Here is a 12,804-nt window from a genome sequence, read left to right on the forward strand (position 1 = left end):
AGTTTTTTTCCCCCTGTGTTTCTGATTAAATAATTGCAGCCTTGGTAAGCTAAAGAGAATTTTTTCAAAAACATGAAAAAAATCTTACCCTAACCTTTTGAACTGTAGTATATATTTTCATAAGAATAAGATGAAGTCTGTTTTTAAAGTTTAATGTGTTTTGCTTCTAGAGAACCTGGTTCCTTGTGTCTTCCTGGAGCTGTTCTTCGTGCTGCAGCTCTTGACATCTCGTGGCGTGTCTGTCTCTGAATCTCGGGAGGAAGGAATCAGTGTCTGTGAAGACAGCCCAGGTGAGTTTGATCGCACACTGTCAGTAATTTAAAGTTTATTTAATTCTTTAAGCTTTTTGACAACACTTACATGAAAAATCACGCTGAAGAAATGTCATAAGGATGAGTTTTTTCATAATCCTGCTATCAGCAGGAGAGTACAGCTTTAAAAATGCATTACTCATACATTATTCTGTGCTGAAAGCTACAGTTTATAACATTTATGATCAGCATTTGTCATCTTTTTTAAATTGTACTGTTCTATAAAGTACATTTCTTAAACTCAGTGTATTTTACAGTAAATGGTATTATTGCAATTATAAGTAATATTTTGCTTGATTTAATAAGTTAAGCAGATATTATAACAGTAATAATGTGTTTTGACAATACTATTATACTAATCAATATTAATTATTTAATTATAATTATACTAATTCTAATATACAACTATAAAGTTATTATAATTATTAATATGGTTAATAATTATATGTATATTATTGTCGTTGTATCGTCATATTGAATGGGTTCACTAGTGGAGTTTATGGATTTTAAAAAACAATATATGCCACATAATTGCATCACTGTGCTTGTTAGATATTTATTCTAGGTTTGAGAATGAAAATCTCAAAATGAATAATAAACCTTATAGAGATTAGACGCAATATTGAAATTTATACAGATGAAAACAATGCTTTGAAGGATAGACTTACAGTCTTTGAAATGTGTTTTGCACTAAATAAAGGTCCTAGAACCCATAATTTTCACAACTTCCAAAATAATTTTAACAACTTCCGAAAGACATTTCACCAGCTGAACAATTGGTATGATGTTAAACAACAGTACAATCCATTGAACACGCTGTTCTTCCGTCCCTTACAGCCTTAGTTTAATTCCTGTCAAAAATACATTTTGCACTACACTGCTTAAGGTCTATGATGATGAATTTGATCTGTTTGCTGTTCATTTATGGTCATGCAGATGTGTTGGAGAAAGCTTACCTGGGAAATGTCCACAACTGTGTGTATTTTTCTGTGAGGGTGTTGGAGAATCAGTTTGAGTAAGTCTGATTATTGTTTAATTACTGATCACTCAGATCGGTCTCAGAGTGTCTGACTTTCTGTCTTCTCTGTTTGTCAGGTTGGTGTCACACCTGGACAAATGCACGCTACGGCTTCTGTCTGAGAATGAGAGAGTCGGGACTTTCTCCTCATCGCTGAAAGATCATCTGGCACAAGCTCAGGACAACTGCACAGCTAAAGTAAGCATTAGTTTAAAAGCAACCAATAAGTTACCCTTTGAAAGCTCACACTGAATAATCCCCACACTTCCTCAGGTGCTCCCCAGTCCACCTTTGTTTGTTCATTCAGTCCCGTTCCAGCCCGCCACAGACAACCGCTCCAATTTTAGCAGTGATAGGGCCTTCCATACCTTTAAAAAGCAAAGGTACACTGCAAACCATAAATATTTTTCAAATATATGTGACGTTTCAGGCTGTTTATCAGTTTATTATATTATTCATGTTATCTTTTCTGCTTTTGTAGGGATGTGTTTTACGGTTTTCTCAGAGAATGGGAGGACTCTCATAAAGAACCTGGCTGGGATTTTGAGGCTGCATTAGGCAGTAGAGTCAGGTGACTTTTTTTTAATGGACATTTTATGCTCTTTTGGTATTATATACATATCCTCCCATTTTGATTGTTTTTCCTGTTGTTATTTTCTATTTTTTTATATACCCGCAGAATGATGGTCAGTCAGCTCACAGCAGCAGGAAGCCATTCTCACTTTGCTAGACTCTTCCAGAAGCAGCTGATCCAGGTGAGCCACAATGGCTGATTATTCTCACATTTCTTCTTATCCTCTGTCTGGATGTTTTATATTGTCTCTGTTTCTTCTCTAGATGTGCAAAGGCCCTTGTGTGCTGGGCTCCTCCAGTGATGCCCCTGATGCTGATTTGCTCGGCATGCTGGGAGCAGACAGCCTAGGTCGTCTGAAGCGCCTGCAGCAGCGTCTGGTCCAGCCTCAAGGACTCATTGGTCCCTGCCCTCCACCGTCCTTTCCTGGTCATCAGGAGTTCTTCAAGTGCTTCCTTCAAACAGCCAGCTGGTAAATGTTATTGTCATAGGCCTTGAACTTTTCAAAGTTTGAGTGGTTTAATTTCCTGTTGACATTTTTTGTTGAAACGGGAAGTGCGCAGGACTAATCAAAGTGCTTATCTCTTTGTTTAAACAGTGAATAGTTATCCATTTAACATCACAGCACAGAAAAATCACAGCTTGGTGAAATGCTGGGTGAAAGCAATGGAAGTACTCACCAGAGCTACATTTAATGAAAAATATAGTGACTGTAATATTGTGAAATATTATTACAATTTAAAATAACTTTTTTTTTTTCTTTTTTTTTAATGTTATTTATTCATGTGATGTAAAGTCATTACTTTAGTCATCAGTGTCACATAATCTTTCAGAAATCATTCTAATATGCTGATTTGGTGCTCAAGAAACATTTCTTATTTTTTATCATTGTGGAAAACTGTTGTTGCTTAATATTTTTGTGGAAACTTTTTTAAGTAATTTTTTTTATAAGTATTTCTTTAAAAAAAAATTTTTACTGACCCTAAACACTAGTATATACCTGCTTAAAGTACATTTTTTCAGCTTTTAAGAGTACAGTGACATATGTCAAAGCTAATAATAATAGATTAAACACTTTCATTTTGAATTAATGGATTCATTGTGTTTTGGTGCTTGGCTCTAATTCCTGTCATCTTTATACTAGCTGTCAGCTAAACCAGCATCTGAAAGATGGTCTGTGTCAGCAGCTGCTGAAGCTAGATGAGGTGTCCATCCTCGGTCCAGACGCCAGCCCTGCCCGGGGAGAGGAGACAGGTGATGGAGACATTGAGCAGCAGGTTAGAGCAGAAAGCAAAATATTCACATGCTCTACAGTAATCAGAGGCTTGAATGGGTTTAAAACGCATATCTGTGGTCTTTGTTTTAGGATGAGAAGCAACGTTTCTCCTCAGTGCTTCTCACGGCTCGAGTTCTGGCCAAGTTTTTGGGCTTCATCTCTTTCCTGCCTTACCAGACCTCTGAGCTGCCATCAAGAGACATGCAGAATACTGCGATCACTCTGCGGAGCAAGGTAAGGATTGTATGAGGGCAAGATTTTATTTTGGCCTAGAAGCTAGTATGTTTCACAACCTAATTTGTTTTTATATATGTATATTGTCAGAGCTCTCCATTGCTGGATGTGTGTGTGGTGTTGAGGAGTTCAATGCATCGGAGACGCACCATTCTGACAGTGCCCTGGATAGTGGAGTTCCTGTCCATGCTGGATTACGTCGGCCCATTTCTTCCTTTTTATAGGACTGCTCTGTGCCTTCTGCTCCAGATCTACAAGTGCGTTTATGACATATACGTCAAAGATGATCTCTGAGTGTGATTGTGTTGTTAATTATGGTTGTGTGTGTGTGTCAGGAGGATGGTATTGGGTCGAGGAGGGGAGCTGTGTTACATGAATCAGCTGCTCATGGTGGCAGTTTTGGGCTGGCTCTTCCAGGTGAGATATCTCAAGTGAGGCTCCAAAATTGATTGAAATTGTGTAAAAAATATTTAAATGTGCGATGTTGCCAAACAGCAGAACACAGCTATCTAAGACATATAAACTGAAATAAAAATGGGTGGTGTGACAGTAAAAGTTTCAACGAGTAGAGACACTGCTGATTTTTTTAAATTTGACACCAGGGTGAAAGCTATTGCTACTCTGCAAAAACAGAGACCTCTAATGTGTACAACTGTGTGTACAGCTGGACAAATTTACTTATGACTAGGGGTCAACAGATATGTGTTTTTCAGGGCCGATGCCCATACCGATTTTTACAGATCAAGTAGACCGATATTTTGAATCGACACACATGTCTGGTAAAAAATGAAAATGAATGTCAAAATTAAGAATGACAAGGGCTCTGACAAAAACGTTCTTTAAATGCTTTTAAATTATTTTAATGGCAAATCGCTTTTGAAAATGACCGATACCGATAACCATAAAAATGCTTTATATCGGTGCCGATAATAGGTCGACCCCTACTTATGACACATCACTCCATGCCATCATTTATTATAAAGTCCAACAATATGTTTTTTTTTTTCAAAAATGTACCCAAAATGCACTTAAATAGTGATCTGAATCCACTTTTAGAGTAAAAGCAGGTGTAAATGGAAAGGTAACTGGGTTCTTTTTCTCTTTTGCTAACTGAAAGAGGTCTGAGTTTGGTAAAGAGCTGCTAAACATGGGATAAAAATGACTTAATGATTTCATAATTCAAGGCATCATTTGATAGTTTGTTTTTGCATACACTGTTTATCCTATCACAATCAACCATTGTGCAGCCTAGACAAAGAGATGGGTTATGAACCTGTCAAATCTTTCTGTAACTGTCTCTCTTTTAGATCCCTATCTTCCCTGAAGATCTCTTCTTTAGCACAGATGTAAAGGAAGAAATTAAGGAACTGGAGAATATTACAAGCTCTCAGGGGCTGGTGAGTGGGTCACTGATTTTTTGCTCTGGATACATTTAACTTTTTCCTTTAAGGAGGGAAAGAAGTGTTTATTTATCTTTCCTTTTTTCTGAGTTCGCAATGTGTATAATACTGTATATTTACTTTTCAGGACACCCTCCCATTAGTGGACCAACAGCTTCTCTACACTTGCTGTCCATATTTAGGTGAGAGTGAACTGTTTGGGAAAAAATGTGGCTTAAATTTATGTATTTTACCAAGCTTCGGTTGGAATAGATTCCAGTTGAGGGTGATGGATGTATCTTTATGTCATTCTTTTGGCAGGGGAGTTTCGTAAACTTCTTGCTGCTTTCGTGGCTGGTAGTACATCCAAGAGCGGAGGCTTAATTCGCAAGATCACCCCCACGTCTGCAGAACTGAGGGGACCTTCCACCACCCGTTCACAGCAGAAACTTCAGGTGTGCTGCCAGCAAAATGCCTTCCATCTGTAGAAGAATTAAGGGCATGTCGTCCATGTGTGGCTGTTCATGTTTTTCCATAGGTTGACCTGGAACATGCCTTCTTTCACAACCAGCCCCCATCTCTCAGACGGACTGTAGAGTTTGTTGCTGAGAGAGTCGGTTCCAACTGCGTCAAACACATCAAGTCAGTCTCTCACCATTTAGTCAGTTTTATGGCTTTTTCTGTATGTTAGTCTGTGTAAATCAATTAAGATTTGCTTTTCATCATTTCATATTTTCCTAACTCTGTGTGGTAGGGCTACGCTTGTGTTGGAGCTCGTGAAGGGAGGAGAGAAAACTCTCAGAGATAGTTTGGGTTTGGAGGGTGTCGACATGGCCAAGTTAAACGATTCTATCTGTGCTCAGCTGTGTGACGCAGGCATGCAAGCTCTAGAGACAGCAACCAGGTCAGCAGCTCTCTTCTCTCATTACATATATATCATGTTGTTGGACATGTTTTGGACCAGTTGTCCTCTGTCACATCCTCTCATGATAGGTTCTGCAGTGAAAATGCCCCTGGAGCTGTGAGAGTACTTCTTCCTCTGGAGACCTCTCCCTCTGTGAGTAAAACAGTTACTATTCATCAATTCAATCCATTTAAAATCCTGTTGCAGTGCTCAAACACAGTGTTTGTCTTGGGTGTACAGTGTTGTACAGAATTACTTTTTTTCGTCATCTCATTTCCTGATTAATGTTAGAAAAAAAGCCTTCAAGTTTGTTTAGTTACTTTGCGATATGATTAATATTTTGTGGTGTGGTTTAGGTCCTGACCACTGCTGAGAGCATCACCACTCGTTTGGCTACAGAAAAGGCTTGCAGCTGGCTCTCTGCCAACATCACAAGTAGTGAAGCCTAATTTTAGTGACATTTTAAAATGGCAAATGCTCCATTACTTATTTTGTAGCACTTTTTTTTTTTAAACAAGAATTTGAATTATTCCTGTTTGAATTTATCCCTCAGCACTGCTCAAGAGGGAGTGGAAGAGTGCTTTTGAGAGGGTGATGAAGAGTGTGCCCTCATCCGTCAGTTTGGATGCTGAAGAGGGTGAGGGATCGAGCAGGAGTCAACAGGTCCAGAAGAGTACCTCAGGGCTTAGTGCTGGGTCCTCTTGTGTTTCAGACTGCACCCATAAAGTTCCACTGGGATCAGAAGTCATGATTGAAATAAAGGTTATTATTGCTAATTGTACAAACTAGTTAAAACAGATTCATTGAAGACTGGTGGATTGCTGATGGTGATTTATACAAAAAATAATTGAATGGTGAGAAATGAGATGTCCACAAAATTGCTGAAAATAAACACGTAATTCACACAATTACTCAGCGAAACAACCATTTTTTTTTTTGAATTCTCAGACAATGTTATCAGAAGTGTTGTTATTGTAAATTAAAACTAAAGCTATTTAAAACCATTTCATTATTTTAAACAGTTAAAATAATCTGTCTTACTACTAATAATACAAGTTGTAACAAGAAAGCAATGAGCAAACTGGTAATTTAGGGTCATTTTCAAATGCGAGCGAGTCAGATCACAAACCATGTTTTCTCATGTTTCAGGAGGTTTTAAGTGTTGCTGTAGGACCCAGATCTGATGAGGAGGTTTACACTGTTTATCAGATTGAGTCTCTGCTGGACAGAGTGGGACAAACACTTGGATGCAGAAAAGTAACCAGAACCCCTTCAGCGTACTTGATTCAAAAATGTTTAATCCACATCATTCAATGTTTTTAATACTTTATTTTGAACTGTTTACTTTACTTACACAATATCTTCTTTGTCCTGGTCTTTTTCTAGCTCCTTTCCCCGGTGGTTGAGCAGATGTTGTTGCGTTGTACTGTTCAGCTTGCCTGCAAACTTGGTGAGAGTGCAATTAATGGAAAATCGAGAAGAGAACATGAAGTCAATGCTGAATATCCTATTGTGTCTGTTTGGGTTTGTTTCCATGTGCAGTATCCGGGGAGCTACCACTTGTCTCCTCAGCCGAGGGTAACAAGAGACCTGCTCTTCTGGAAAAGTTTCTAGTTCTGTGGTCTCAGACTCCCTCTCCACCTCTGCACCTTCTCCTCAGTGAACCCACTTTGACTGCCATTTTTAGTGCCACAGATAGTGAGGTAAAACTGCTGATTTAATCTTGTAGTTGATGCAGTTTACATGTGAATATAACCGTTATTCTGTGTGAACAGTAACAACACTGGTGAATTGGTGATTCAATTGTGTTTTATCCTTTAATATCCCAGAGGACTGACTACCTGTTCCTGATAAGACAGCTAATAGAGAGGGGTCTTTTAGGAGAGGAGGAAGTGGGCACTAACTGGCCAAAGTTGTCGGCGTTATCTTGGCCAGAGGTAATTGCTTCTTACATATGATATGTGTTAACTAATTTTAGAGAGAGCAAAACATTACGTTTTGAGGCTGGAATTCTCACAAATCACTGTCTCATGGCGTTTCTCGTTTGCTCTTGTAGGAGTCTGTAGAGAAGTTTCAGCAGCTCTCTCTGGCCACCCAGTTCCCATTGCCTTCACTGCCAAACCACAGGGACATACTGCAGGTCTCTCAGTGACCACTAGGGGGACACATGAGTCTACTTTACCAACTGTACACATGAATCCCAGCCAAACACTATTGTATTAACAGACAACAAGTGATGCATATTTGAACAAAAGAATGTTTAAACCTGCAATATATATGATTTTACAAATATTTTAAAGTCTGATTTATTGTTAGTTGCAAGGAGAGTATTTGCTGCTTAAAAATGCTGAGTTGATAGATTATAAACCTTAAAACACATTTTGTGGGGAAATTTTAGCAGGGCTTTGCCAGTTTTCACTCATACTGCCTCACAGTAAAAAAAGATAAAGACCATTCACTGTGCTTTCTTGTCATTTATGAAATCCTATTTATTTGTTTAAGTGTATCTAAATGTCTTTCTGCCTGTTTGTTGGTTGGTTGGTGAGTGTCTGTTTGTATGCATTTCTTAGTCTATATTTGCGGAAAATTTGCACTTTGTTAATGTTGGACAATGTTTTCATCAGTTTAATGCTAAACCTATCTATCTAATGTAATAAAAATGTAATTTTGTGAATAATGTGTAAGTGTCTTTCATGTGTTAGATTTATAGCTCAGCTGGACTCCATATGTAAGGCTGCACTTTTGACAAATTTCATGGGAATTGACTATTTTAAAATGGAAATAAAAACAGGAGAAATCAGGGAAATTTTATAGAGAATATTCATTTTTCCCTGTAGAAGTAATAACTCTTCGTGTCACGAATTACTCCTGTGGTGGCAAAGCTAAATGTTCTTTTCAGTGTCACATGATCCTTCAGAAATCATTCTAATATGCTAATTTGATGCTCAAGAAACATTTATTCTTTCAATGTTGAAAACATTTGTGCTGCTTAATAATTTTGTAGAAACGGTGATAATGAACAGCATTCAACAATAAAGCATTTATTTGCAAGAGATAATGTCTGTCATTTTTAACCAATTTAGCGCGTCCTTGCCTTTTTATACAGTCTATGGTCCTTGCTGAATAAAAGTATTAATTTATTTGTAGAAAAATTTTACTGAGCCCATAATTTTGAACATTCGTGTATATGCTTTTAAAAGCGGAAAAACAATTGTCCTAATTAGCGTACACGAGATTATTATAAAGCAGAGACGTGTAGTTAATGCGTGCCTTCAGGCTAACACTTCGCCTTTGTTTCTTTTTCCAAAGTTTCCTACTATGGCGATGGCTTGCCTCACGAATATTAAAGACATACTGACGTTGCTTCTCGGATTGACCAGTAAAAAAAAAAAAAATCCTAATTAATATTTGAGCCCCGCCTTATTCAAAATAAAAGGTTCATTCAGCAAATCAGAAAGAACTATTAGAACTAACGTCATCCTTCTATCTTAATATTCATGAGCGAAGCCTTCGCCATAGTAGGATTCGTAATCTCCCCTCCAGCAGAGACGGCAGGAAGTTTCAGCGCAGTTCAACTGCGGCCGCGGCTTTATGATGTGCTCTGTGATAGTCTAAAGTAGACGCTATCAATAGCATGACCCGAAAAACTTGCTATCGGTTTCCTCACTCTGCTCGGAATAATTCAGTGTTCTGGAGGGATTTAATAAATGGATTCTAACGGGCAGCTGAACGTCAATTAATCGTTTCCCTCAGCCCGGTGTCAAACGAATGGCAAACGTTAAAGTCGCGATTCGAGTCCGTCCGCTGAACTCCAGGTACGATAAGCTTTCATGAATCTTATATTGCATTAATTAAATGTAAAAGCTCATGATGAAACTGCTGAATATAGTCATATGGAGTTCATAAACAGCATTGAGTTGTTGGTGCTGTTGCTATGTCTGGGAATAGACCTGCGCTGACTGAAAGCCAACTGAAACAAATAAGCTGCCATTCAATAAAACTATTGCGTGAGCTCTGCATTTACACGTCTCATTATATTGCAAATCTTTATGATGTACTATATATGTAAGTAATTAAAACTTTTAACACGTCAATCTATAGATAAAAAAAAGATAGCATATTCAAAAACAACGCATAAGCATGCATTAAATATATTATGCATAAGCAGTGCATACATGGAGATAATGCATAAGCAGTGCATGTGAAGTTGTTTTGAGCAACGCTGTTTTGGTGCACGATAAATGTACTATAATCTCCAAAAATCTCCTTGAATCCCCTTAAAACCCCTTCCCCCAAAGGAACTGACAGTACTGTATAATTGTAATGTCTTGTTTGTGTCAATTTTACAGAATTGCATTACAAATGTGTTGCATCAGTAAAACCTAATGGATGTGTTTTGCTTTAACTTTTTTAAAAGGGGGGTATCCTGTACACAGAGTTTGCCTCATGAGAGCCCACTGCACCACCCTCCAGCATTAGCCAAATTACTACAGTATGTGGGTGCTGGACAGTGGGGTAAAGAAACTCCTCCCAGACTGACACACAAAGCTGTGTGCGTGTGTCTGGCCGGTAGCTGCTAGCCTTGACATTTAAAGAGTCTTCCTGAAGTGTGCATCACAAAGGACAACTTCATGGCTGTCCGTCTCTATTGTGCAAATGAAGATGGCTTTTTAACAGGCAGCCGTTGGTTTTATGAGTATGCGCATAATAAATATGTGACTTTATGCTCTTTGTGCTTTTGTCAAAAAAAAAAAAAAGTCTTCTGTTTGAGTTCAGAGTTTTAGCTGCTGCAGATGGCAGGAATTGTGTGGGAATGGCACAGAAATCCAAGTTTGTAAACATGTTCTCCTCATAACGAGAGTTATTTTTTCTTTCCACTGATTATGTTATAAAATGCACTGTTTCTAGGCAAAAGTATGTACACACATACAATGACAGGCGAAGCAGGCTGTTGTGGGTAGGGCCTCCATTCATCATTGGCAGAGTGAAACAGACCCACATGGTACTACACAAGCTAAGAGCTTCATAACTCTGAGCATTCAGTGGGAGAGTTCATTGCTTAAAGGTGTGTAACATCTGCTGCATTATCAGCAGCAAACAGAACTGGGAAATAGGTTGATTTTGTACATTTTCAATTAAAAAGTTGTGCAAAACTTACCATGATATTAGGGCATTGTGAATGGTTGCTGAGGTGTTCCAAATTGTTTTTAGTGCAGTTGCCAGGGTGTTTTGGATGGTTTCTAGGGTGTTCTAGGGCGGTTAAAGGTCAAACAGAGTCAACAGAACCATATCTTCAAAGTTGCAGTAACATGTAGTATTTTTTATACAATTTTTATTTGATACATATACACTACAGGTCAGTTTGGAGTAATTATTTTTGATTTTGAAAGATTTTGGCTGCATTTATTTGATTAAAATCATTTAGTGAATATTATTACTACTAATAATATTACAATTGGGGAAAAAATCTTTTCAATTTATGCTATGTTGATAGCATAAAGCATAATATTTTTTAATTAGTCATTTATTCCTGGGATGGAAAAGCTGATTTTTCAGCATCATTACTCCAGTCTTCAGTGTGACATGATCCCTCAGAAATCATTTTAATATGCTGTATTGGGGGCTTATTATTTGCCAGCTATTATTAGTACTAAATTATTAATAATTGTTCTAATTATTAGAAATGTTGGAAAAAAATATTTTTGTGGAAATCGTGATACATATTTTTCAGGATTCTTTGATGAATAAAAATGTCAAAAGAACAACACTTATTTGAAATGGAAATCTTTTTACAATATTGTAAATGTCTTTACCTTTTACCTGTCACTTCTGATCAATTTAATTAAATAAAAATTTTTAATTAATTATTTTATTAATATTTATTTATTTGTTTATTTTCATACCGCAAGCTTTTGAATGGTAGTGCATCACAGTTTCCAAAAATATTAAGTAGCAAAAACAATAAATGAATAAATAACAATAATAGTTATTATTATTATTATTTCTTTTTATTACTATTGTTATTATTATTTTAATAATAATTTAAAGTGTTATTTATTATTAATATTTAAAGGGGTCATATGATGCAATTTCAAGTTTTCCTTTCTCTTTGGAGTGTTACAAGCTGATTGTGCATAGATAAGATCCCTGAAGTTGCAAAGACTAAAGTCTCAAATCCAAAGAGATGTTCTTTATCAAAGTTAAGACTCTGCCACGCTTCTATCTCTGTATCCTTCACCTGTTCAACCACCTGCTCTGTTCCATCCATCTTAAATTTAAAGGCCACACTAAGTTAATCTGTTTCACTTTTCAGAATCATGTGAACCTGGCGTCTAAAACATACAACATGTTTCAACAAAGGTGATTTACAACCTAGGGAATTTTTTTCATTTGAGAGACTATTTTTCCATGCCTTGATAATTCTGCCAATAATAAATCGTCCTTTATGAAAGGAGGAACATTTGACAATGTAATCTTCCTTGCTGGCTGAACCAAAGGCATTACTGGGGTAAACGTATCTTTTATTATTACCCCACTTTGAACTACACTGTTCACTTTCTCCACAGCGTTGAGAAAAACAACGACAGCACTATTCATTCTCGACGCTGACAAGATAATCTCATACCCGACGGCCTTTCCAACCGCCAGACTACATTCCTCAACAGAACAATTCATCACCGGCGCGATTTTAATTCCGTGTCTCCGTGAAAGACGCTCGAACGCCACAGAGGACACTGGCGCCGCCGCAGCCGCAGCCGCCATTGCTTACCAGCAACCTCTGGCAAGCAGCGTTCGCAACTTCTAGCTTAACAGAAAACTTTCTTTTCTACACACCAACTCAACCAAATCAAAAAAAATTTAAGAAAGAAGAAACAGAAAACTCACTCGTACCACACCACACTCACGCCGACTCCGCCCACTCACTCCCAACATCCGCTCAGAGAGAGAGAGAGAGAGAGAGAGAGAGAGAGAGAGAGAGAGCAAGAGAGAGCGCGCGCACGAGAGAGAGAGCGAGAGAGAGAGAGAGAGAGAGAGACATTAGTAATTCATTTTGCACTACATGCTTAATACTTTTTATATATTATTATTATTACTATTATTATTATTATTC

At 37.6% G+C, this 12,804-nt stretch overlaps 2 protein-coding genes across 2 annotated transcripts in view; both read left to right on the plus strand.

Moving 5' to 3' along the window:
* LOC107679794 (codanin-1) overlaps window positions 1-8,555 on the plus strand; it is a 12,227-nt gene extending 3,672 nt beyond the window's left edge. Inside the window, exons 5-28 of the mRNA XM_016475457.1 lie at window positions 171-290; window positions 1,248-1,326; window positions 1,407-1,527; window positions 1,603-1,712; window positions 1,811-1,900; window positions 2,009-2,084; window positions 2,167-2,372; window positions 3,045-3,177; window positions 3,267-3,410; window positions 3,501-3,667; window positions 3,746-3,827; window positions 4,718-4,807; window positions 4,938-4,992; window positions 5,111-5,244; window positions 5,328-5,431; window positions 5,544-5,693; window positions 5,783-5,846; window positions 6,050-6,128; window positions 6,247-6,455; window positions 6,843-6,950; window positions 7,080-7,143; window positions 7,236-7,396; window positions 7,523-7,630; window positions 7,750-8,555. Coding sequence (XP_016330943.1) covers window positions 171-290; window positions 1,248-1,326; window positions 1,407-1,527; window positions 1,603-1,712; window positions 1,811-1,900; window positions 2,009-2,084; window positions 2,167-2,372; window positions 3,045-3,177; window positions 3,267-3,410; window positions 3,501-3,667; window positions 3,746-3,827; window positions 4,718-4,807; window positions 4,938-4,992; window positions 5,111-5,244; window positions 5,328-5,431; window positions 5,544-5,693; window positions 5,783-5,846; window positions 6,050-6,128; window positions 6,247-6,455; window positions 6,843-6,950; window positions 7,080-7,143; window positions 7,236-7,396; window positions 7,523-7,630; window positions 7,750-7,845 — 2,750 coding nt within the window. The 3' untranslated portion in view covers window positions 7,846-8,555. The remainder of the gene's footprint in view (window positions 1-170; window positions 291-1,247; window positions 1,327-1,406; window positions 1,528-1,602; window positions 1,713-1,810; window positions 1,901-2,008; window positions 2,085-2,166; window positions 2,373-3,044; window positions 3,178-3,266; window positions 3,411-3,500; window positions 3,668-3,745; window positions 3,828-4,717; window positions 4,808-4,937; window positions 4,993-5,110; window positions 5,245-5,327; window positions 5,432-5,543; window positions 5,694-5,782; window positions 5,847-6,049; window positions 6,129-6,246; window positions 6,456-6,842; window positions 6,951-7,079; window positions 7,144-7,235; window positions 7,397-7,522; window positions 7,631-7,749) is intronic.
* Window positions 8,556-9,227: 672 nt separating this feature from the next.
* Window positions 9,228-12,804, plus strand: part of LOC107679770 (stAR-related lipid transfer protein 9-like) — a 47,741-nt gene continuing 44,164 nt past the window's right edge. Inside the window, exon 1 of the mRNA XM_016475405.1 lies at window positions 9,228-9,508. Coding sequence (XP_016330891.1) covers window positions 9,462-9,508 — 47 coding nt within the window. The 5' untranslated portion in view covers window positions 9,228-9,461. The remainder of the gene's footprint in view (window positions 9,509-12,804) is intronic.

Source organism: Sinocyclocheilus anshuiensis, unplaced genomic scaffold (genome assembly GCF_001515605.1).
Source record: "Sinocyclocheilus anshuiensis isolate Anshui unplaced genomic scaffold, SAMN03320099.WGS_v1.1 scaffold676, whole genome shotgun sequence".
Classification (NCBI taxonomy): domain Eukaryota; kingdom Metazoa; phylum Chordata; class Actinopteri; order Cypriniformes; family Cyprinidae; genus Sinocyclocheilus; species Sinocyclocheilus anshuiensis.